We start from the raw sequence: 23,298 nt of genomic DNA, 5'->3' as shown, positions 1-23,298 counted from the left end.
TACAGGCATCCGCCACCACATCTGGCTAATTTTTGTATTTCTAGTACAGATGGGGTTTCACCGTGTTAGCCAGGATGGTCTCGATCTCCTGACCTCGTGATCTGCCCACCTCAGCCTCCCAAAGTGCTGGGATTACAGACGTGAGCCACCGTGCCTGGCCACCTTTAAATATTCTTAATGATGTCTTTAAAGAAACAGAAATTTGATTTTTTGAATTTTGATGAAGCTCAACTTATCAATTTTGTCTAATAATTTTAATTCAGTTTACCTAAGAAATCTGTACATCATTCGGGGTCACAAAAATTATATTTAGGTCTATGATCCATTTTGTGTTATTTTAATGTATGGTTTGAGGTAAAGGTCAAAGGTCAGGGTTCTTTTTTTTTCCCCTATATGAATATTCAGTTGTTCCAGTACATTTGTTAAAAACACTAGCCTCTCCTGGCTAAGCACAGTAGCTCATGCCTGTAATCCCCAGCACTTTGGGAGGCCAAGGCGGGTGGATCCTCTGAGGTCAGGAGATCGAGACCAGCCTGACCATCATGTAGAAATCCTGTCTCTACTAAAAATACAAAATTAGTCGGGCGTGGTGGTGCATGCCTGTAATCCCAGCTACTCAGGAAGGCTGAGGCAGGAGAATCACTTGAACCTAGGAGGTGGAGGTTGCAGTGAGCCAAGATTGCGCCACTGCACTCCAGTCTGTGCAACAAGAGTGAAACTTGTTCTTAAAAAAACAAACAAAAAAACACTAGGCTCTCGCCATTGAATTAGCTTATCTTCATTGTTGAAAATCAATTGATTATATATATGTGTGGGTCTATGAACTCCCCATTTGGTTCCAAAATCTATATGCCTATCTTAACACTAATATCACACTGTCTTAATTACCATAGGTTTACATAAAGCTCAAGTATAATTTTTGGTGATTTAACTCTATTAACAATCTTTTCCTATTACTATTAGGGAAATATTTCATAGCTATCAAATGATAGCACGGTACCAAACGTCAACATCACACTTATGAAAATGGTAAATGTAAGAATTTTTTTCATCCCAAAGCACAAAACATATCCATTTATTTCTAAAGCTAGCATAGAGAATAAAACTTAATTGATTTCATTTATATACTCCACATACTTCAAATGCACTTATTATCCATTCAGACAGAACAGGCATTGCCCCAGAGGCTCCTGCAAATAAACCTAAAAAAAAGTCTCTGCCCTTATAGTGTACTAGTGGGGTACTATAGGTCCCTTCAACTTTCTCTAACTAACCAAATCTAACATATACCTTACCATGGGTAAAAATTAGTACTAACTACTTCCAAGAACTTTAACCGCATCTAGAAATACAATTCATCTTAAATCTAAAAACTATAATAGCTTTATAAACAACCCTGTGTACAAGATTGACAAATATACTAGCACCTGTGATAGTCCTTATCATAAAAATGGTTTAACAACTACCTATCTATAGCCAGTGATAGAAGGAAAGAAAATATACCAACCTAAAAAGGCAGTCCTTTAAGAAAATATACCAATCTAAAACGGCAATCCTTTCATAACTTTCACATTTAAAAGAAACCTCAAATTTCTAGTGATGTCATAAAAGGTCTAATACAGAATTACTTATACCCCTGGTTCTCGTTATTCAATAATGAAGTTTAAAAATAGTAGTAAAGTGGGCCAATTTTATTTTGTTCATAATCAATACATGATTAGATTAAAATAAGTTGTAAATGTGAGGCTCTAGAACCACTTCAAATTTTCTTACAGAACAAAAGACCTAGAAAATAATAGATTCTAGAAAAATAAAAACTAAACTTTTACTGTATTTTTAAATAATTTTTTGGAAAGATTTATGTCCTATTTTATCAAAAGAAACATCTCTCTAAAATTAACCAGGTCTAGTTATGCCTGAAGGCTAGAAATGAAATAACTAACAGTATGCAGTTATTAACTTATCACTTATTATAGTGGTCACAAATAGAGAATCAGTAATAATTCAGACTCGGAAGCGTAAGAGAAAATAACATAAAAACAACAGAGAACTATCTTATATTGCAAAGCAAATTAGAATAGGGAATTCTACTCTAAATTATTTTTTGCCTACACTTCCCAGAAACGAACAAAATCATAGGCTGTTTTTCACTAAATATTTCACACTATTTTCTAAAGGTACAACTTATCTAAAACGCCTTTGAATTTGTAAGCTTCCCTCAATTCTTCGGTAAACCACCGTTCGCTTCCAAACTTGATAAATACATTCTGCAGGAAAACAAAATGAATTTACCACAGAGTAAACAAAGTACTCATATCTTACAAAATTCCTATTAAGATTACCCTTACTCAATGCTGTCTTTCAAAACAACAACAACAACTTTACAGTAGATTACACATGAAACACTGTAAGATTTGGGATGAATTTCTTTCAATCTCTGCCTCTACCTCCACCCTTGGACTGGTAGTACTGCTTATTAATCTTTTAATTCACTCAGATGACACCTCTTCACTGAGAAAAATGAAAGAGAAAGAATAATAAAATCACTTACCCTTCCTTAGACATTCTCAAAGATCTACTTCCTCTGGATGAGAATACAGGATCAACAAACAAGCTTCACTGATCTCTTGAGAACTGTAGCTCATTTGTTAAAGCACAGAGAACTCAGGCCCTGAGAGGCCCAACACATTTGGGCACAATGCCGAACTCTAACTAGGCAATATCTCAGTGACCAATATCCTCAGCTTTAAATACTTGAAAACTTAAGAATAATTTTTTAAAAATTTCGAGACTAGAAAAAATAACTAATGGCCTGAACTGTTTAAGGCTGGCCAGTTAAGGAAGGAGACAATCCAAATGGCAAGTTCCCGTAAGAGACAGGAATCGAATCGTTACTGGCAAACAGAAAAAGCAAATTTACCCCCTAATGAGGCCCTCCAACAGTACGCAAACAATGTGAGTTTCACAGAATCAAGCAGCCCTGGTCGGTCAAAATCATTTTTAGTTTACTCTGGGAGCAAAAAACACAGGATAAATAATTTTATGTTTTAATTATTAGTTTAGTTATTTCCTCCCTCAGAAAATGAACAATGCGAATTACAAGAGAAGGAAGTATGTGCCGATCATATTACAGGAGGAACCTAAAGTATTTCCACAGTGAGGTTATTTTTTTTCTGATTTCATTAACTGCTTTTAAACAAAACATCTGTGTTCACAAATATTTCACTTAATCGCCTGAAAATTTCAGCTCATGTGAAAAGATATTTACAGATCCTTGGCATATGGGGGATAAATCCAGAACATTCTAAAGGTTAATTCCAAATCTCAGAGCAAATTGAGCTTTGAAAAAAAATCTGTAACATTCCTGCCTCCTGACCAATATAATGCATAGGGAAGAAATAAATAAGTCTGCTAAAGTCTAAGAACGTTGAGATGGCAAATAAATCCTCTTAGTGGTGATTCAAATTAAAAATAAAATACATATATCTTAAAGAACTACTACTTGAATTAAGGCTTAAAATTTTAAAAAGCTTTATCCCTTTAAATATTACCTAAATATCTTACCATAAAGGCTTCTATTTGTTATTAAAATGTTTAAATAGTTACTAAGTAATTAAACGCACTACTAAATACTATAAACTTAAATGTAGGGATAAAAGACTTTAAGGTAGAAAACATAAAAAAGAAAAAAACAGAAGAAAATTATTTTCAGTTTATTTAGAAAAGCAGTATGGTATAATGTAAAGATCATGGGCACTAGAAGAACTAAGGCTTAAATTCCAGCTCCTCCACTTTCTGGCTTTGGAACTTTGAATAAGTTACTTAACCTAAGCCTGAGTGTTTTAATCTATAAAAGGGAAGATAACATCTGGTAGGGATGTTGTCTGTCATATGTAAGCACTCCAAGAACTACTATTGAGGGTAGGGGAACAGGAAAAGCAACTGGATTATCAGGCATTGCCTCATTAATATATCTCTTGGGAAATACTTTTTTAAAAATCTAAATCTCAAGTTTTACACAAATATGAAGGATTTCCATTGACTATCCTCAAAGCAAATTCCATAACTACAAGAATACAAATTGAATATGGAAAAATGATCTAATCCTTAAGGGTGCCAACTTCCCATGGATTCCGTAGATTTTCAGCTTGTGGTATCACAGCTCAGTGCAGTGGAAATAAATGTAATTACTATTTTAAGACTTTACTACTGGCAAAGACAAAGGAAAACAAAAATTCTCACTTGAACTGAGGGTACACACTCACAGGAGCTTCCTGTGCAAAAGGTAAGGTATTGTCTAAAGATGACTAGCTCTTTCAAACTCCATGCATATATTAAACAAATATTTACTGAAAGTCTGTGTGCCAGGTACCAGTAATACAAAGATAAACTTGGCAGTCCTTGATTTTAAGAAGCTAGTGAGAAGGTCCATTCAAAAGCAGTTATGAAGTAGTGTATTAATAATAGTATTGGAGATATGCACAACAGAGAGGGACACATAGATCCTCTTGGCTGAGTCTTATTGAAAGTTAGGATGAGATACTGTTTTTTAAAACTGACACTGCTAAGCTCTTTATTATCTCATCTAATCTTTGCAGTAACTATGAGGTAGAAGTTATTCCAGTTTCAAAGATGACAAAATTAAAATTTACAAAAGTTAAATGCTGTGATTCTAAAGAAATGGAACAATCCAAAATGCCAACCCTAGGCCCATGCTCTTAATCACCATGCTAAAAGTATTAGCAGGCTAAGAGGAAAAGAAGAGGTCTCCAACAGAAGAGGAACCATGAACAAAAAGCAAAATGACATAAATATCATGATGTATGAATAAAAACAAAGCTATGAGCCTGGGAAGTCAAGGCTGCAGTGAGCCATGATCACGCCACTGCACTCCAGCCTGGGTGACAGAGTGAGATCCAGTCTCAGAGAAAAAATAAAGCTAGATATAGTTGAGTTGACAGAACACAGAATCTGAGGAAGAGAACTGCTCAACACAAAAGTGGACAGAAAAAGATCAGTCTTAGAGAGTCTTAGTGAGTCTTAGTGGGGTTAAAATTTATCCTGTTGCATGCTCGATGTGATATCACTAAAGGTTCTAAGCAGGATTCTAACATAATTTAAAAAATGAATTTGGCCAAATGCCGTGGCTCACACCTGTAACCCCAGCGACTCAGGAGGCAGAACTGGGAGGACTGCTTGAGGCCAAGAGTTTTAGACCAGTATGGGCAACATACAAGATCCTGTCTCTACAAAAAAAATTTTTTTTAATTAGCCAGGTATGGTGGCATGCACCTGTAGTCCCAGGAACTCGGGAGGCTGAGGTGTGAGGGTTACTTGAGCTCAAGGTGACTGCAGTGACTTATGATCATGCCATTACACTTTAGCCTGAGCAACAGAGTGATACTCCATCTCTTGAAAAAAAAATTTTTTTTGAGGAGGACAAGGTTGAAGGTGCGGAGACCTACAGGAGATACTGCCACAATCTAGGACAGTGATAACAAGGGCCTGGACTAGGGCAATATTATCAGGAATGAAAAGGCCAGAGTCTAGAAATAATTAGATTCATTTTAAAGTATGCATGTGTGCTTAAACAAGACATTAAAATTTGAGCATGATGACTATATTATTCCTCACTTCTTGGATCTATAGTAGTAATATTTAGAAATGCTTCCTAATGGATGTAGTAACAATTAAAGTCCTCTTTTAAAAAGCTTTAAAGGGGCCACACGCAATGGCTCATACCTGTAATCCCAGCACTTTGGGAAGCCGAGGCAGGCTGATCACCTGAGGTCAGGAGTTCGAAGACCAGCCCAGCCAACACGGCGAAACCCTATCTCTACTAAAAAGACAAAATTAGCCAGGCGTGGTGGCGCATGCCTATAATCCCAGCTACTAGGGAGGCTGAGGCAGGAGAATCGCTTGAACTCAGGCGGAGGTTGCGGTGAGATCATGCCATTGCACTCCAGCCTGGGCAACAAGAGCAAAACTCTGTCTCAAAAAAAAAAAAAAAAAAAAAGCTTTCAAAGGCCAGGCATGGTGGCTCATGCCTGTAATCCCAGCACTTTGGGAGGCTGAGGCAGGCAGATCATGAGGTCAATAGATTGAGACCATCCTGGCTAGCACAGTGAAACCCCATCTCTACTAAAAATAGAAAAATTTAACCAGGTGTGATGGCATGCACCTGTAATCCCAGCTACTCGGGAGGCTGAGTGAGGCAGGAGAATCGCTTGAACCTAGGAGGCAGAGGTTGCAGTGAGCCGAGATCACACCACTGCACTCCAGCCTGGGTGACAGGGCGAGACTCCATCTCAAAAAGAAAAAAAAGAGGCCGGGCGCGGTGGCTCAAGCCTGTAATCCCTGCACTTTGGGAGGCTGAGATGGGTGGACCACTAGGTCAGGAGATCGAGACCATCCTGGCTAACACGGCGAAACCCCGTCTCTACTAAAAATACAAAAACTAGCCAGGCGAGGTGGCGGGCGCCTGTAGTCCCAGCTACTCGGGAGGCTGAGGCAGGAGAATGGCGTAAATCCGGGAGGCGGAGCTTGCAGTGAGCTGAGATCCGACCACTGCACTCCAGCTCGGGTGATGAGACTCCGCCTCAAAAAAAAAAAAAAAAAGAAAAAAAAAAGCTTTCAAATGGAGGTGGTTGGAAATAGAGTCAGGAATATAAGTCAGGTCTTACAACTCTAAGAACAAAGTTCACTAAGATTTAAATGTTTAATATATAACTAGAAACTACAAAAAGTGACACAGCAGATTGGAAAAAATATTCCAAAATGAAATGCGGAAACAAACAAAAAAAATTATGTAAATCAAAATTTTTAAATGTGATTAATAGATTTCACAACAGATCAGACCCAACTGAAAAGAGAATTAGTGAACTGGAAGATAGGTCAGGAAAAACTTTGCAGAATATGACACAGAGAAAAAAAAAGGATGAAAAATATAAAAGGATAAGAGAAGAAAGGACACCATCCCAATCTACCATATGCTTATTAGGGTTCAGAAGGAAAGGAGAAACAGGGCAGGAACAATATATGAAAATACAACCACTGAAAATTTTACAAAACTGATTAAATACAAGCACAAAATCAAGAGGTCCAGTGAATCCCAAGCAGGAAAAATAAAGAAAACCAGTTTATTACCTACCAACTGTGGGAGACATATAGGATGGGAGTGACACTTCTGATATGCCTTTTGCATAATTTTGACTTTTAAATGTATATTACTCATATATATTGTATACAATAATGCTATAACATAGGATGTATTATGAAATGTTATATGATTGTGTTAAATTATTTAAAAAATTAAATCAATAGAATGAAAAAGAGAACAACACTTAACTGAAAGCAAACAAATGAACCTAATTATACTGTATACAAATACGCTAACCACACTGTAGAGAAAAAAAGCAAGGAAGAACTAATTCAAGTAACTAAAAAACACAGTATTTGACTATAAGCCTTTAGACTTTTTAAGAAAGTGGAGGAACGGCAAACAAATTCTGAACTCTTTTTAGGTTTGTTTGTTATGGTAGCAGTTAATCAACTGAAGCAATTTTAGATTAATCAAACTAAGTATGTTGATCATGTCAGAAGCCAGGGCTTTCACCTGTGGGAACAAGGGATATACAAACAGGGAATGGGAGTGAACAAGAAGGAACTTTCCTAGGATTGACTAGAATTAGATGTAATGGTGTGAACTCATGATTTCTACAATACATATAAAAATCTATACCCAGTGAAAAATTCTACACAAATTAAGGTAAAGACATCTTTAGAACATGCCACTCAACATCAGCAGAATACACGTTCTTGTCAAAAGCATACAGATTATTCAAGATAGACCACAGAGTAGCCCATAAACCAAGACACAGTAAATTTACAAGGACTAAAATCATGCAAAATATGTTCAACAACCACAATGGAATGAAAGTACAAGTCAATGACAAAAGAAAATTTGGAGCCAGGTGCAGTGGCTCATGCCTGTAATCCCAGCACCCTGGGAGGCCGAGGCAGGCAGACCACGAGGTCAAGAAATTGAGACCATCCTGGCCAACATTGGGAAACCCCGTCTCTACTAAAAATACAATAATTAGCTGGGCATGGTGGCGTGCACCTGTAGTCCCAGTTACTTAGGAGGCTGATGCAGGAGAATCGCTGGAACCTGGGAGGTGGAGGATGCAGTGAGCCAAGATCACGCCACTGCACTCCAGCATGACAACAGAGTGAGACTCCATCTCAAAAAAAAAAAAAAAAGAAAAGAAGAAAAGAAAATTTGGGACATTCACAAATATGCAGAAATTAAACAACATACTCCTAAATAGAAATCACAAAGAAAGCTAGAAAACACAATTTAATAAAAACAAAAGGACATTACAAAACCATTGGGATAGAGCAAAAGCAGTGCTCAGAAGAAAATGTATAGCTGTAAAGGCATATATTTAAAAAGAAGAAACATCTCAATTAATAGCCTAGCCTTCCACCTTAAGAAATTATAGAAAAAGAAGAATAAATTCAACCCAAATCAAACAGAAGGTTGGAAATAATATATTACAGATGAGAGCAGACACTTAAATATATATATGCAAAATCCAAAGCACTGGAGAAAAATCAATGAAACCAAAAGCTGGCTCTTTAAAAACATCAACAAAATTAACATTTAGCTAGACTGACCCAAAAAAAGAAGACTCAAATTACTAAAATCAAGAATAAAAGCAGAGGCCAGGCATGGTGGCTCACGCTCATAATCCCAGCACTTTGGGAGGCCAAGGCAGGCAATCACTTGAGGTCAGGAGTTCGAGACCAGCCTGGTCAACATGGTGAAACCCTGTCTCTACTAAAAATATAAAAATTAGCCAAGCATGGTGGCGGGCACTTGTCATCCCAGCTACTTTGAGAAGCGGACACAGGAGAATTGCTTTAACCCAGGAGGCGGAGGTTGCAGTGAGCCACGATTGCACCACTGCACTCCAGCCTGGGTGACAGAGCGAGACTCTTGTCTCAAAAAAAAAAAAAAAAAAAAGAGAATAAAATCAGAGACATGACCGGGTGCGGTAGCTCACACCTGTAATCCCAGCACTTGGGGGGGGCTGAGGCGGGCAGATCACGAGGTCAGGAGATTGAGACCATTCTGGCTAACACAGTGAAACCCCGTCTTTACTAAAAATGCAAAAAATTAGCCGGGCAAGGTGGCAGGCGCCTGTAGTCCCAGCTACTAGGGAGGCTGAGGCAGGAGAATGGCGGGAACCCGGGAGGCGGAGCTTGCAATGAGCCAAAATCGCGCCACTGAACTCCAGCCTGGGCGACTGAGTGAGACTCCGTCTCAAAAAAAAAAAAAAAAACAAAACCAGAGACATTACTACTGACCTCACAGAAATAAAAACAGATATAATACTATAAATAACTGTATGCCAACATATTAGGTAACCAACATAAAACAGACAAAAGTAGTAAAAGACTTGTACACTAAAGACTATAATACCTAGAAACACACAAATTACCAACACTGACTCAAAAAGAAATAGAAAATCTAAAGAGATCTATAAGTAGTAAGGAGATTAAGTCAGTAATCAAAAAACTTCCAACACTGCCAGGTGCAGTAGCAGGCACTTGTAGTTCTAGCTGTTCAGGAGGCTGAGGCAGGGGGATTATTTGAGGCCAGGAGTTAGAGGCTATAATGCACTGTGATCAGGCCTGTGAATAGCCACTGCATTCAGCCTAGGTAACAGAGTGAGACCTCATCTCCAAAACACACACACACACACACACACACACACACACACAATTAGAACTAATAAACAAGTTCAGCAAAGTGGCAGGATACAAGATTAATATACAAAAAACCAGTTGTGTTTCCATAAACTAGCAATGAACAATCCAGAAACAAAATTAAGAAAACAATTCCATTTACTATAGCATCAGAAATAATGAAAGATATCAGACTGGACAACATAGCAAGACCCCCTTCTCCACCAACAAACAAATTTTTTTAATTAGCTAAGCATGGTGGTACATCTATAGTCCTAACTACTTGAGAAGCTGAGGTGGGAGAATCACATGAAGCCAGGAGTTCAGGGTTACAGTGAGCTATGATCATGGCAGTGTACTCCAGCTTGGGTGACAGAGCAAGATCAAGAAAGAAAGAAAGAAAAGAAAGAAAAAGAGGCCGGGCGTGGTGGCTCAAGCCTGTAATCCCAGCACTTTGGGAGGCCGAGATGGGCGGATCACTAGGTCAGGAGATCGAGACCATCCTGGCTAACACGGTGAAACCCCGTCTCTACTAAAAAATACAAAAAACTAGCCGGGCGTGGTAGCGGGCGCCTATAGTCCCCTACTCGGGAGGCTGAGGCAGGAGAATGGCGTAAACCCGGGAAGCGGAGCTTGCAGTGAGTGGAGATCACGCCACTGCACTCCAGCCTGGGCGAGAGTGAGACTCCGTCTCAAAAAAAAAAAAAAAAAAAAAGAAAGACAAAGAAAGAATAGAGAGAAAAGAGAGGAAGGAAGGAAGGAAGGAAGGAAGGAAGGAAGGAAGGAAGGAAGGAAGGAAGGGAGGGAGGGAGGAAGGGAGGAAGGAAGGAAAAAGAAAGAAAAGAAAACACTTAGGAATAAATTTAATAAAAGAAGTGCAAGACCTGTACAATGAAGACTACGAAATACTGTTGAAAGAATTAAAGAAGATCTAAATAAATGGAAAGACATCCCATACTCATGGATCAAAAGACTTACTACTATTAGGACAGCAATACTTCTCAAATTTAGATAGAGAGAGAGTCAATGTAATCCCCAACAAAATCCCAGCTGGCTTTTTTATATAAATTGACAAGCTGATCCTAAGATTCATATAGATATAGAAGGGTACCAGAATAGCCAAAACAATCTTGAAAAAGAAGAGTAGGTTGCTCTTTTTCAAGACTTACTACAAAACTGCAGTAATCAAGACTGTGTGCTAGTAGCATAAGGATAAATAGATCAAACAAATATAATTCAGAGTCCAGAAATAAATTCATACATCTATGTTCAAATGATACTTGACATGGGTGCCAAGACCATTCAACGTGAAAAGTATAGTCTTTTCAAAACAATGGTGCTAGGACAACTGGATAGTTACACGCAAAAAAATGAATCTGGACCCCTATCTTGTATAATAACAGAAAAAGTAAATTTAAATGGATCAAAAACCTAAATGTAAGACCTAAAGCTATAAAACTATCTGAAGAGAACACAGGAGTAAATCACTGTGACTTTGGAATAAGCAGTAGTTTCTTAAACATGTCATGAGAAGCACACTCAAAAAAAGAAAACATACATAAACTGGACTTCACCCATATTAAAATTACATGTGTTTCAAAGGACACTACCAAAAAAGTTATTAATGAAAGTCAGCCCACAGAACGGGAGACAATATTGGAAAATCATGTGTCTGATAAAGGTCTAGAATTCAGAATATATAAAGAACTTTTACAACTCCACAATATAAACAACTCATATAATAAAAATAGGCAAAACACCTAAACAGACACTTCACAAAAGATACACAAATGGCCAGTAAGAACATGAAAACATGCTTACCATCATTGGTCATGGGGCAAATAAAGAACACAATGAGATACTATTTCTCACACACTCACATGGCTATAATTTAAAAGGCAGGGCTGGGCATGGTGGCTCACGCCTGTAATCCCAGCATTTTGGGAGGTGGGCAGATCACCAAGTCAAGAGATCGAGACCATCCTGACCAACATGGTGAAACCCCATCTCTACTAAAAATACAAAAATTAGCTGTGCGTGGTGCATGCCCTGTAGTCTCAGCTACCTGGAAGGTTGAGGCAGGAGAATCACTTGAACCCAGGAGGCAGAGGTTGCAGTGACCTGAGAATGCACCACCGCACTCCAGCCTGGCAACAGAGCGAGACACTGTCCCAAAAAAAAAAAAGGCAGTAAGTGTGATAAGGATTTGGAGAAACTGGAATATTCATACACTGCTAGAGGGAATGTAAAATGATGCATCTGCATTTGGAAAATGGTTTGGCAAAGTGGAAACAACCCAAATGTTAAGCAACAGATGAACGGAAAAACAAAATATGGTATATCCATACAATTTGTTTTTTTTTGTTTTTTTTTTGAGACGGAGTCTTGCTCTGTCGCCCGGGCTGGAGTGCAGTGGCCGGATCTCAGCTCACTGCAAGCTCCGCCTCCCAGGTTTACGCCAGTCTCCTGCCTCAGCCTCCCGTGTAGCTGGGACTACAGGCTACAGGCGCCTGCCACCTCGCCCAGCTAGATTTTTGTATTTTTTAGTAGAGAGAGGGTTTCACCATGTTAGCCAGGATGGTCTTGATCTCCTGACCTCATGATCCACCCGTCTCGGCCTCCCAAAGTGCTGGGATTACAGGCTTGAGCCACCGCGCCTGGCCCGAATCTGTTATTTTTTAAGAGAATGCGCACACACACACCTTCCACAAAACAATATGGGAAAAAGAGATAACACCATTAGCAAACAACTTGAAAAGGCAAGTCACAGAAGAGGATCTTCTGCAAATGGCTACTTACAATATGAAGGTGTCCAACCTATTTATTCATCAGAAAAACACAACTTAAAACCAAAGGGAGATGCCACTATGTATACACTAGGATAACTTTTAAATTAAATGTACAATTCAAAAGATTAATATTAAAAAGTGTTGGTGATACTGCTCTCATACATTGTAAGTGGAACTATAAACTGCTAGGGAAAACTATTTTGCGGTATCTACGAAAACTAAACGTATGCTTAAGCTATGGCCCAGCAATTGCATTCCTGGGAAGAAACCAAGAGAACTGAATGTATATATCAACAAAAAGATTTGTTCAAGAACATTTATAACAGAATTATTCTTATTTTTTCAACTAAAAATTATAATTTTTTATTATTACTAAAATACAATAATAGTTTTTTTATTTAAAATACACTGTTTATGTATAAATTTCTATGAATCCTAACTCACATAACAGTTACCACAATCTGGAATTTAAAAGTTCCATCACCCCAAAAAACTCTCCTTTACTATCCTTCCGTAGTCACCCTTTCCTTCTCTACTAACTCTTAGAACCCACTAATGTGTTCCCCATCACTACAGTTTTGTCTTTTTGAGACTATCATATGAATAAAATCATGCCAGATGTCATTTAAGACTGGCTTATTTGACTCAGCATTATGACTCTAGGAGTGATCCAAGTTGCTGTATGTATCGCTAGTTCATTATTTTACCTGAGTTATAATACATTCTATAAATATACCACATATTACATTCTATAAATATACCACATATTGTTTATGCATGTACCTGCTGAAGAACATTTGGGTTGCCTTCAGTTTTGAGCAATGATAAACAGAGATACTATAAACATTATCCATTGTGTGAACCTGAGTTATCATTTCTCTAGGGTAAGTATCTAGGAGTGGGATTTCTGGGTAATTAATGATGAGGCCTCTAACTTGATAAGAAACTGCCACAAACTGTTTTTCTGAAGGAGCTGCACTCTCCCTGTTCACCAACAATGTATGAGAAGTTCCAGTTGCTCCACATCCTTGGCAAGGTTTGATATTGTCAGTATTTTTTATTTTAGTTATTGTAACAGGTATATATACAGTCGCTTTAATTTTTATCTTCCTAATGGCTAAATAAGTTAAATATGTGTTTTTATGTCACCTGTATATATCTTCTGTAGTGATGTTCAGTCTTTTAACCATTTCATAATTTGGTTATTTTCATATTGTTACATTTTAAAAGTTCTTTATATACTCCAGATATAAGTCCTTTATCAATTTTTTTTCAGTCTATAGCAGTTTTATACGCAATTACTAAAAACTTAAAAAAAAAAAAAAACTCAAATGTGGGCCAGGCGCCTTGGCTCACGCCTATAATCCCAGCACTTTGGGAGGCCGAGGTGGGCGGATCACGAGATCAGGAGATCGAGACCATCCTGGCTAACAAGGTGAAACCCTATCTCTACTAAAAATACAAAAAATTAGCCGGGCGTGGTAGCGGGCGCCTGTAGTCCCAGCTACTCAGAGGCTGAGGCAGGAGAATGGCGTGAACCTGGGAGGCGGAGCTTGCAGTGACCCGAGATCGCACCACTGTACTCCAGCCTGGGCGACAAAGCGAGACTCCGTCTCAAAAAAAAAAAATTGACATTAACACAGTTCACAACTTTATTCAGACTTCATCAGTTTTACAAGCATTCTGTGTATGTATAGATTAATATATTTACCACTAGAGTTGAGATACAACAGTTCTTTCATAAGGTATTCCTTGTGCTACCCTTTTATAGGTACACCCACCTTCTCCCTCCACCCACCCCAACCTCTATCCCTAGCAACCATTAATTTATCAATCTCAATAACTTTGTCATTTCAAGAATGTTACAGAAATGGAACCATAGAGTGTAACCCAGATTGGCTTTACTAACTCAGCATAATTATCTTGAGATTTATCAAAGCTGTTGCATGTATCAACAGTTCACTTTTTACTGCTGAATAGAATTTCATACATAGAATTTTGGGAGGAAAATACTAAGCCGAAAAAATTCTTACCAGTCCCTAAATTCTTACCTGTCATTCCTTAGGAACGTGAAACATGAATAAAAGCATTAGAATGATAAAATAACAACAACAAAAAAAACCCAGAGTTTTGTATTTTTTTCTCCCCCCCCCCCTTCCTTTTTCTAGAGACAGGGTTTTCCTGTGTCACCAGGCTGGAGTGCAGTGGCACAATTAAAACTCATTGCAACCCCAAACTTCTGAGCTCAAGTGATCTTCCTGCCCCGGCCTCCCAAGTAGCTAGGACGACAGGTGCACAGCACCATACTAAGCTAATCTTTTTACTTTTTGTAGAGACAGGGTCTCATTATGTTCCCCAGGCTGGTCTCAAATTCCTGGCCATTTTCTCATCTCGTTCTCTCAAAGTGCTAGTATTACAGGTATAAGCCACCACACGCAGTCACAATTTTGATGTTCTACCTCACTCTTCTTATTCTGACAAGATATATGCCATATACATATTATTTTTCTTTTTTTCCTTTTTTTTTTTTTTTGAGACTGAGTTTTGCTCTGTCACTCAGGCTGGAGTGCAGTGGCACAACCTCAGCTCACTGCATCCACCGCCTCCTGGGTTCAAGCGATTTTCCTGCCTCAGCCTCCCAAGTAGCTGGGATTACAGGCACCCGCCACCAAGCCCGGCTAATTTTTGTATTCTTAGTAGAGATGGGGTTTCACCATGTTGGACAGGCTGGTCTCAAACTCCTGACCTCAGGCGATCCGCCCTCCTCGGCCTCCCAAAGTGCTGGGATTACAGATGTGAGCCACCGTGCCTGGCCCCATATGTATATTATTTAAGGAACATGGCTCTTCAGCCTTCCAGAAGACCTACATTTTCCACATGATTTTCAATTTATAAAGTGGCTACTGAAATTTTAGCAATTATCCACTGAATATCTGAACCAATACTAAAATGACAGTTTACTGCTCAGCTTGATTAATGACAAAATTAAAAAGCTGAATGACATTCATATGATATCCATAAGTGATTAAAAGAGAAAGAAACTGAAAGTGATGAACCTGGCAGTCTCTATCTGCATATAACCTGACACCTGCTTTTAGTATGAGGTTTAAAAAAGAAAATCATAAAGATTTCCCTTTTTCCTGTTTTTGTTTTTGAGACAGAGTCTCACTCTGTCACCCAGGCTGGAGTGCAGTGTTGCAATCATGGCTCACTGCAGCCTCGACCTCCCAGGCGCAAGCAATCCTCCCACCTTAGACTCCAAAGTAACCAGGACTACAGGTGCTCACTACCATGCCCAGCTAATTTTTGTATTTTTGGTAGAGACAGGGTTTGCCATGTTGCCCAGGCTGGTCTTGAACTCCTGTGCTCAATGAGCAATCTGCCCGCCTGGGTCTCCCAAAGTGCTAGGATCACAGGCATAAGCCACTGTGCCTGGGCCATCATAAACATTTCGAGATCCAAGCTATAAATACTACAAAATTACATATATATATAAATTCCTTTTCACTCTTTAAACATGTACAGGAAATTTACTTTGATTTTAGAAGAAACTATTATTCAACAGATTTATATAAAGACTGATAGGGCTCTGGAAGCCTAAACTGCAACTAAAAAAAACAAAAACAAAAAAAACTTCAGATATATAATTTAAGACAAATATACAAAAGTCTTTAAAGAATTTTAAAGAGAAAATCATTGCAATTATCTTCTAAAATAAGACAAAAGACTGGTTAACAAAAAATTCACAAGCCTAATAACTTATCAAATTTCAGTTCAATACGATAAAACCACTGCTAAATTAATAAGCTGTGTTCATAAAGAAAAAAGCCAATTCATTGTCCTACAGAAATTCTGTTGTATTGGAATCATCAGAACTTTACCAACATAAAACTAAATGCCTGACTTCGGTATCCTGGGCACAGTCAATGTAGAGAGCAGATGAAAAACCTAACTGTTCCATTCTTGGATTGGTAAATACAAATTCTGATCTATAGTGATCACTAAAAGATTCTAGTATTAAACAAAAACTATTTAAGAGGTAATTTTCGAAGTTGCCTCTTTCAGGTCACTATGACATCTGAGCAGCTCAGCTTGTCTTCTAACCATATAGCAAAACACATTCCACTGAAAGGTTTGGCCTGATGACTATCCTCAGCCCAGAAAACTAAACAACCTTAAGGAAATGAAGGAGGAGCAATAGTCATACATTTTGAAGACCAGTATCTTAATAATGACACATGACCCGCATCTCTATATTGAAATTCAGAAAACTGATATTAAGCAAAAAAAAGCTGGAAGTTAGATATTTATTTACTAAGAATATTTAGCTTCTTCTAAAGGGAAATTGTAAAGCATCACATACCATGTATACTTTCTGATAACGATGAGCATAGCCTAACTTAACCAATGATAAATTACCAATTCAAATAAATGTCTTTAATGAAAAGGCCTGGAAACAGAATACTCTACAAATTGACTTAACTAGAAAACTAAAATAAATTTATTCTAAATGGTTTCTATTTAAAATTTTTAATTAACAAAAACAAATACTGTTAGGAGATACAAGTCTCATGACTACATCATAAGTACAGATAATAATCTACCTCAAAATTGCAAAGGGATTAGATTTTAAATGTTCTCATCACAAAAAAAAATGATAAATGTAAGAGGTAATGCATGTTAATTGGCTTGATTTAGCCATTCCACATCAAATTGTACACCATAAATACATACAATTTTTGTCAATGGTTAAAAACACACACATTATATATATATATACACACATACACACACATATATAATGTTTTTATTGTTCTAAAAGCACACACTTATATACTTTATTTTAAACACTGCACATGGTGGCTCACACTGGCAATCCCAGCACCTTGGAAGGACAAGGCAGGAGGATCACTTGAAAACAAGAGTTCGAGATCAACCTGGGCAACATAGCAAGACTTTGTCTCTACAAAAAAAATACAAAAATTAGCCAGGTGTGGTGGTATGTGCCTGTAGTCCCAGCTATTCAGGAGGCTGAGGCAGGAGAACCACTTGACCCCAGGAGGTTAAGGCTATAGTGAGCCATGATCAAGCCACTGCTCTCCAGCCTGGGTGACAGAGCAAGACCCTGTCTCAAAAATAATAATAATAATAATAATAATAATTTTAAAGCAAATTCTTGCAAGAGAACAAGAACCCAAATTTTCTACATTAAAAAATTTTTTCAGGCTGGGAGTGATGGCTCACATCTGTAATTCCAGCACTTTTGGAGGCCGAGGTAGGAGGATTGCTTGCAGCCAGCAGTTCAAAACTAGCTTGGGCAACAGAGTGAGACCACATCTCTAGAAAAAAATTTCTGAAATTACCAAGCACAGCCAGGCACGGTGACTTACTCCTGTAATCCCAGCACTTTGGGAAGCCAAGACAGGCAGATCACAAGGTCAGGAGTTCAAGACCAGCCTGGTCAACATGGTGAAACCCAGTCTCTACCAAAAATAACTTGGGCATAGTGGCGCATGCCTGTAATCACAGCTACTCCAGAGGCTGAAGTAGGACAGTTGCTTGAACCAGACCCAGGAGGCAGAGGCTGCAGTGAGCCAAGACTGCACCACTGCACTCCAGCCTGGGCTACAGCGCGAGACTCTGTCTCAAAAATATTAATTAATTAATTAATTAAAAAATAACAAAAATTACTGAGCACTGTGGTACACACCTGTAGTCCTAGCTACTGGGGTGGTTGTGGCAGGTGGATTGCTTAAGCCCAGGAGTTTGAGGTTACCGTGAGCTATGATCACACTACTGCACTGCAGCTTAGGCAACAGAATGAGACCCTGCCTCTTTAAATAAATAAACATAGATAATTTTTTTTTCAATGATCTAAAACATCAAGCCCTTGAAAATGTTTTTTCTATTGTTTCCAGTACATACACCTTACTATATGAAAGAATGTAGGGTGCAGAATCCATCTAAAATCTTCCAGGAAATACCATTCCAAATGAGTCAGGAGTACATTCATTCAGGCTATGATACACACACATGTGCACACACACACACATATCTTTTTTTTATTTTTTTGAGACATGGTCTCGTTCTGTCACCCAGGCTGGTGGCATGATCTCAGCTCACTACAGCATCCACCTCTCAAGCTCAGGCGATCCTCCCACCTCTGCCTCCCAGGTAGCTGGGTCCACAGGTGTAAGCCACCACACCCAGCTAATTTTTGTGTTTTTTTGTAGAGACAGGGTTTCGCCATTTTGCCCAGGCTGGTCTGGAACTCCTGAGCTCAAGCAACCTGCCTGGCTCGGCCTCCCAAGGTGCATGGATTACAGGTGTGAGCCACCATGCCCAGCCTGTGATATATATTAAATACAACTAGGATGTTTATTAAATGATGTTTACTAGTCCTTATTTCCACTGCTAAAAATGTTACATCCTAACCTAATGTTAATAAATACTTACAGTATAAAGACCAAGCAAATAATTGAAGAAAAAGTATAGAACTACATATAACATAATATTTTCCAAATGTATGTTATGCTTTATTACACAGACACACATAAATGTTCTGTTTTACACTTTAACATGCCATATCTAGCAACATATCTCACATACAGAAAAGAATCATTAGTACCCATTTGACAGGAATCTTTAGTTTTCACTTTTTCAGGGTTTAAGGAACAACAGCATCCTAACACCTAGAAATGCCACAAAGTGACCTACCATGAGGCAAATATCACCAGCCTACTTAAAAAACCAACTATTGATATAAAAATTAACTTCTGATATACTCAAGAACAAGTAACAATGGTTTTCAAAATATATTAGTATTTTTTGAAACAACAAAATGTTACCTAATTCTGACTTAGCTTTCCTATAGAGAGAAGACTGCACTTAGAAATTTTTTTGTCTGCTTACAAAAACTTACCTGTATAAACCAGTTTAGCCATTTTTCCAGTAAGATTTCAAAGTAATATTCATTTCCTTTTTCCTATAGCCCAGAAACAGCTAAGTGATTAAGAGTCATTTTAGACTTCCTATAGCTTCCATGTAACTTTTTAGCACCGCCAATATACTAGCACTTGTACTTATTCCTGGCTTTCCTGGTATGGGAGGCGAAGATGGCTCTAGTAGGGCCCAGATCTTTCTACCCCAGAAATTCACTTTAGGTGTAAATTTCTAATTTCTTCTTAAAAATAAATAATTACTAAATACATTATCTACTCCCAAGTACCCTATCTACTTAAAATTTAGGTAGAAGCAAACATTTAATTGAATTTATAAAGAGGTAAGTAAAAAGAAAATACAATTTAGGCTGGGCTGAGTGGCTCATGCCTGTAATCCCAGCACTTTGGGAGACCAAGGCCGGAGGAATGCTTGGGCCCAGGCATTTGAGACCAACCCAAGCAACATAGCGAGACTCCGTCTCTAATAAAATAAAATTTTTTAAAACAATACAGTTTAAGGCCAGGTGCAGTGGCTCACGTCTGTAATCCCAGCACTTTGGGAGGCCGAGGCAGGTGGATCATGAGGTCCAGAGTTCAAAACCAGCCTGGCCAAGATGCTGAAACGCTGTCTCTACTAAAAAAAATAAATAAATAAATAAAAAATACAAGAATTTCATTCCTGGGCTGGGTGTGGTGGCTCACACCTATAATCCTAACACTCCAGGAGGCCGAGGCAGGTAGATCACCTGAGGTCAGGAGTTCAAGACCAGCCTGGCTAACATGGTGAAACCCTGTCTCTACTAAAAATACAAAAATTAGCCAGCTGTGGTGATGCACACCTGTAATCCCAGCTACTTGGGAGGCTGAGGCAGGAGAATCGCTTGAACCCAGGAGGTGGAGGTTGCAATGAGCTGAGATCGTGCCACTGCATTCCAGCCTAGGCAACAGAGCCAGACTATCTCACAAAAAAAAAAAAAAATTCATTCTTGGCAGGGTGTGGTGGCTCAAGCCTATAATCCCAGCACTTTGGGAGGCCGAGGTGGGGAGATCATTTGAGGCCAGGAGTTCAAGATCACCCTGGCCAACATGGCAAAACCCTGTCTCTACCAAAACTACAAAAATTAGTCTAGCATGGTGGTCATGCCTGTAATCCCACCTACTGGGGAAGTTAAGGCATGAGAATTGCTTGAAGCCAGGAGGCAGAGGATGCAGTGAGCTGAGAATGCATCACTGCACTTCAGCCTAGGCAACAGTGAGACTCTGGCCAAAAAAGAAAACAAAATAATACAAAAATTAGCTGGGTGCACACCTGTAGTCTCAGCTACTCAGAAGGCTGAGGAAAGAGAATTGGTTGAGCCTGGGAGGCAAAGGTTACAGTTAGCCAAAATTGCGCCATTGTACTCCAGCATGGGCAACAGAGCAAGATTCTGTCCACCCAGCACCCCCTCGAAGAAAGAAAAAAAAAATTCTTATTAACTTAGGTGCAATTTTCTAGCAACCAAAGACATTTTTCTCTTAAAGACTTTTATTAGTAGATATACAAAGCAGTATGGTGTACTAGTAGTTAGAAGTCTCGACTTAGAACTAGATTTATACCATGAACCAAACATATGATCTGAGTTACTTAACCTCTCTGTACATTAATTTCATCATCTGTAAAATGAAGTGCCCACTTCATAGAGCTGTTTTGAGGATTAAATAGACAAAATACTTACCGATGATAGGCTTCTCGACGATACTTTTTCAGGGCATGCTTATCCATGTTAGCAGGCATATCTGCTGCATTCTGCAACCGATCACTCCAAGAGGTTGACATTTTATTTTAACTGTATTTTGTATTCTAGAAAAGAAAATCATTAATTTAGTAACTTAATATTGGCATTTGTATACTGACATCTGATTTTTTTAAAAATCAGAAAAACTCCAGCTTGCAAACTGCCTAATATAATTACCTATGAAAACACACTGAATACAGTAAATATGCTGAAAATTATACTGACACTTCTCAACAATCTAAAGCTGGAAAAATAATTTCATATGGTAATTTCAATCCAGAAAGATAATTTATACTTCCAAATAATTAAGCATCCTGCCAGTAATTACTAACTCTAATCCTAGATTCTAGAAAAGGCACTAAAACCACAGCACAGCACAGTTTGTGAAGATATATAATTCTAAGTTGATGCATGTTTTTAAAATATGTGTAGTAGGCAAATTTTAAATTCTGATCAACAGATTCTGATGTGGAGTAGAACAGTAGCAGGCACAGCAAGCGGGTTGGAGTAGGGGTACAGCTTGTTTCCCCATCCATGTGAGACGCCAGCCCCATCCCTCTGCTTGCCCAGCCAATCCCGCTGTACTACCCCAAGGTGTGAGCCTGGGTTGGATACTGGCTACCCCCCAACAGACCTCCACCATCACAGGCAGCCAGAGCTCCAAGCCTCCTCGGAAGATGTGACCACCAGGGTTGCAGCAGGTGCTTCCCCCGCAAAGGCCAACAGACAAGACAATGGCCACGTGAAAAGCAATGAAGACTTATCTCCCAAGGGTGAAGGAGTGTTGCCCTCTGTGAACAGAACACATGAGACAGCAGGGGCCACTGGCGACGCCATGGAGCCAGCATCCCCTATCCAGGGTGCTGAGGCCAAGGGGGAAGTCTCCCTTAAAAAGTTCTCTCTTACGAAAACTTTCAAATTCAGCAGCCTGCTCTTCCACAAAAATTGGAAGGAGGATGGGGGCGGTTCTTCTGCCTCTCAGCCAGAGGAAATGCAGGAGCAAGGTGCCTACAGCAACAAGAGCACTGCCCAGTAAGGGAAGGCTGTTGCTACCCCTGAGAGCCAGGAGCCCCAAGCCAAGGGGGCAGAGGGTAATGCTGCCTCAGAAGAAGCCCCAGGCTATAGAGACATCCACTCCCTTGGGGCAGAGAGTGGTATAGTGCTCAGCACTATACCAGGTAGTGCTGAAAAGAATGAGTAGCTAGGTGGGGGCAGGTGGGTGATCTCTAAACTGCAAAAACTGTGCTGTCCTTGTGAGGTCAATGCCTGGATCTGGTGCCCTGACTGCCTTCCTGTGCCCAGGAAGGAAGGGGCTATTGCCTCCTGCCAGCCATATTCCCTTTCTCCCTCTCACTCCTGTGGATTCTCCCATCAACCATCTGGCTTTCCTCTTAAGGTCAGTTGAAGATGGGCCCTGATAGCTTCCCGAGTTAGGTCAGTGATGTAAAATGGAGTTAGGTCAGTGACGTAAAATGCTCCTGGCCCTGGCCCTACCTCCTTCCCTGTCCCCACCTCTGCAGAAGACAATTGTTGGTTTTCTTCCTCGATTATTTTCCAAGTAGGTTTTGTTTACCCTACTTCCCAAATCCTGAGCCAGAAGTGTGGTGCTTATACTCCCAAACATTGCATGCCCAGCCTCCTGCCATTGAGTTTTAGTAGTCTCTTGTGCTGTGTCTGGTGGCACTTGGGCTGAAAAGGACACTGCCCCATCTAGGTTTTTGGTTTGTTTTTGAAACAGGGTCGCAGTGGCGTGATCTCTGCTCACTGCATCCCAGGCTCAAGCCATCTTCCCACCTCAGCTTCCCTAGTAGCTGGGACCACAGGCAGAGATGGGGAAGAGGTAGGGGGGTCTCTACAAAAGATGTTGCCCAGGATGGTCTCGAACTCCTGGGCTCAAGCAATCTGCTCACCTCAACCTCCCAAAGTGTTGTGATTACAGGCGTGAGAGCCACTCCCCAGCCTCCATCCAGGTTTTCATAAATGTCTTACTCATGTGGAAATCTACAGCTTGCACATCAAACGTGTCTCTTTTTTTGACTT

General features: G+C 39.3%; 1 protein-coding gene and 1 pseudogene across 9 annotated transcripts in view; one reads left to right on the top strand and one right to left on the bottom strand.

Annotated features, from left to right (window-relative positions):
* Nucleotides 1–23,298, bottom strand: part of NT5C2 (5'-nucleotidase, cytosolic II) — a 103,706-nt gene that overhangs the window by 62,303 nt on the left and 18,105 nt on the right. For all 9 annotated transcript variants that reach the window (XM_023206529.3, XM_023206530.3, XM_023206541.2 and 6 more), the window contains exon 2: nucleotides 21,199–21,323. In XM_023206529.3, the coding sequence (XP_023062297.1) occupies nucleotides 21,199–21,299 (101 nt within the window). In that variant the 5' untranslated portion in view covers nucleotides 21,300–21,323. The remainder of the gene's footprint in view (nucleotides 1–21,198; nucleotides 21,324–23,298) is intronic.
* LOC111538929 lies at nucleotides 21,521–22,459 on the top strand (annotated as a pseudogene).

Source organism: Piliocolobus tephrosceles, chromosome 9, assembly GCF_002776525.5.
Source record: "Piliocolobus tephrosceles isolate RC106 chromosome 9, ASM277652v3, whole genome shotgun sequence".
NCBI classification, from domain to species: Eukaryota; Metazoa; Chordata; class Mammalia; order Primates; family Cercopithecidae; genus Piliocolobus; species Piliocolobus tephrosceles.
This window is presented reverse-complemented; position numbering and strand designations above follow the sequence as displayed.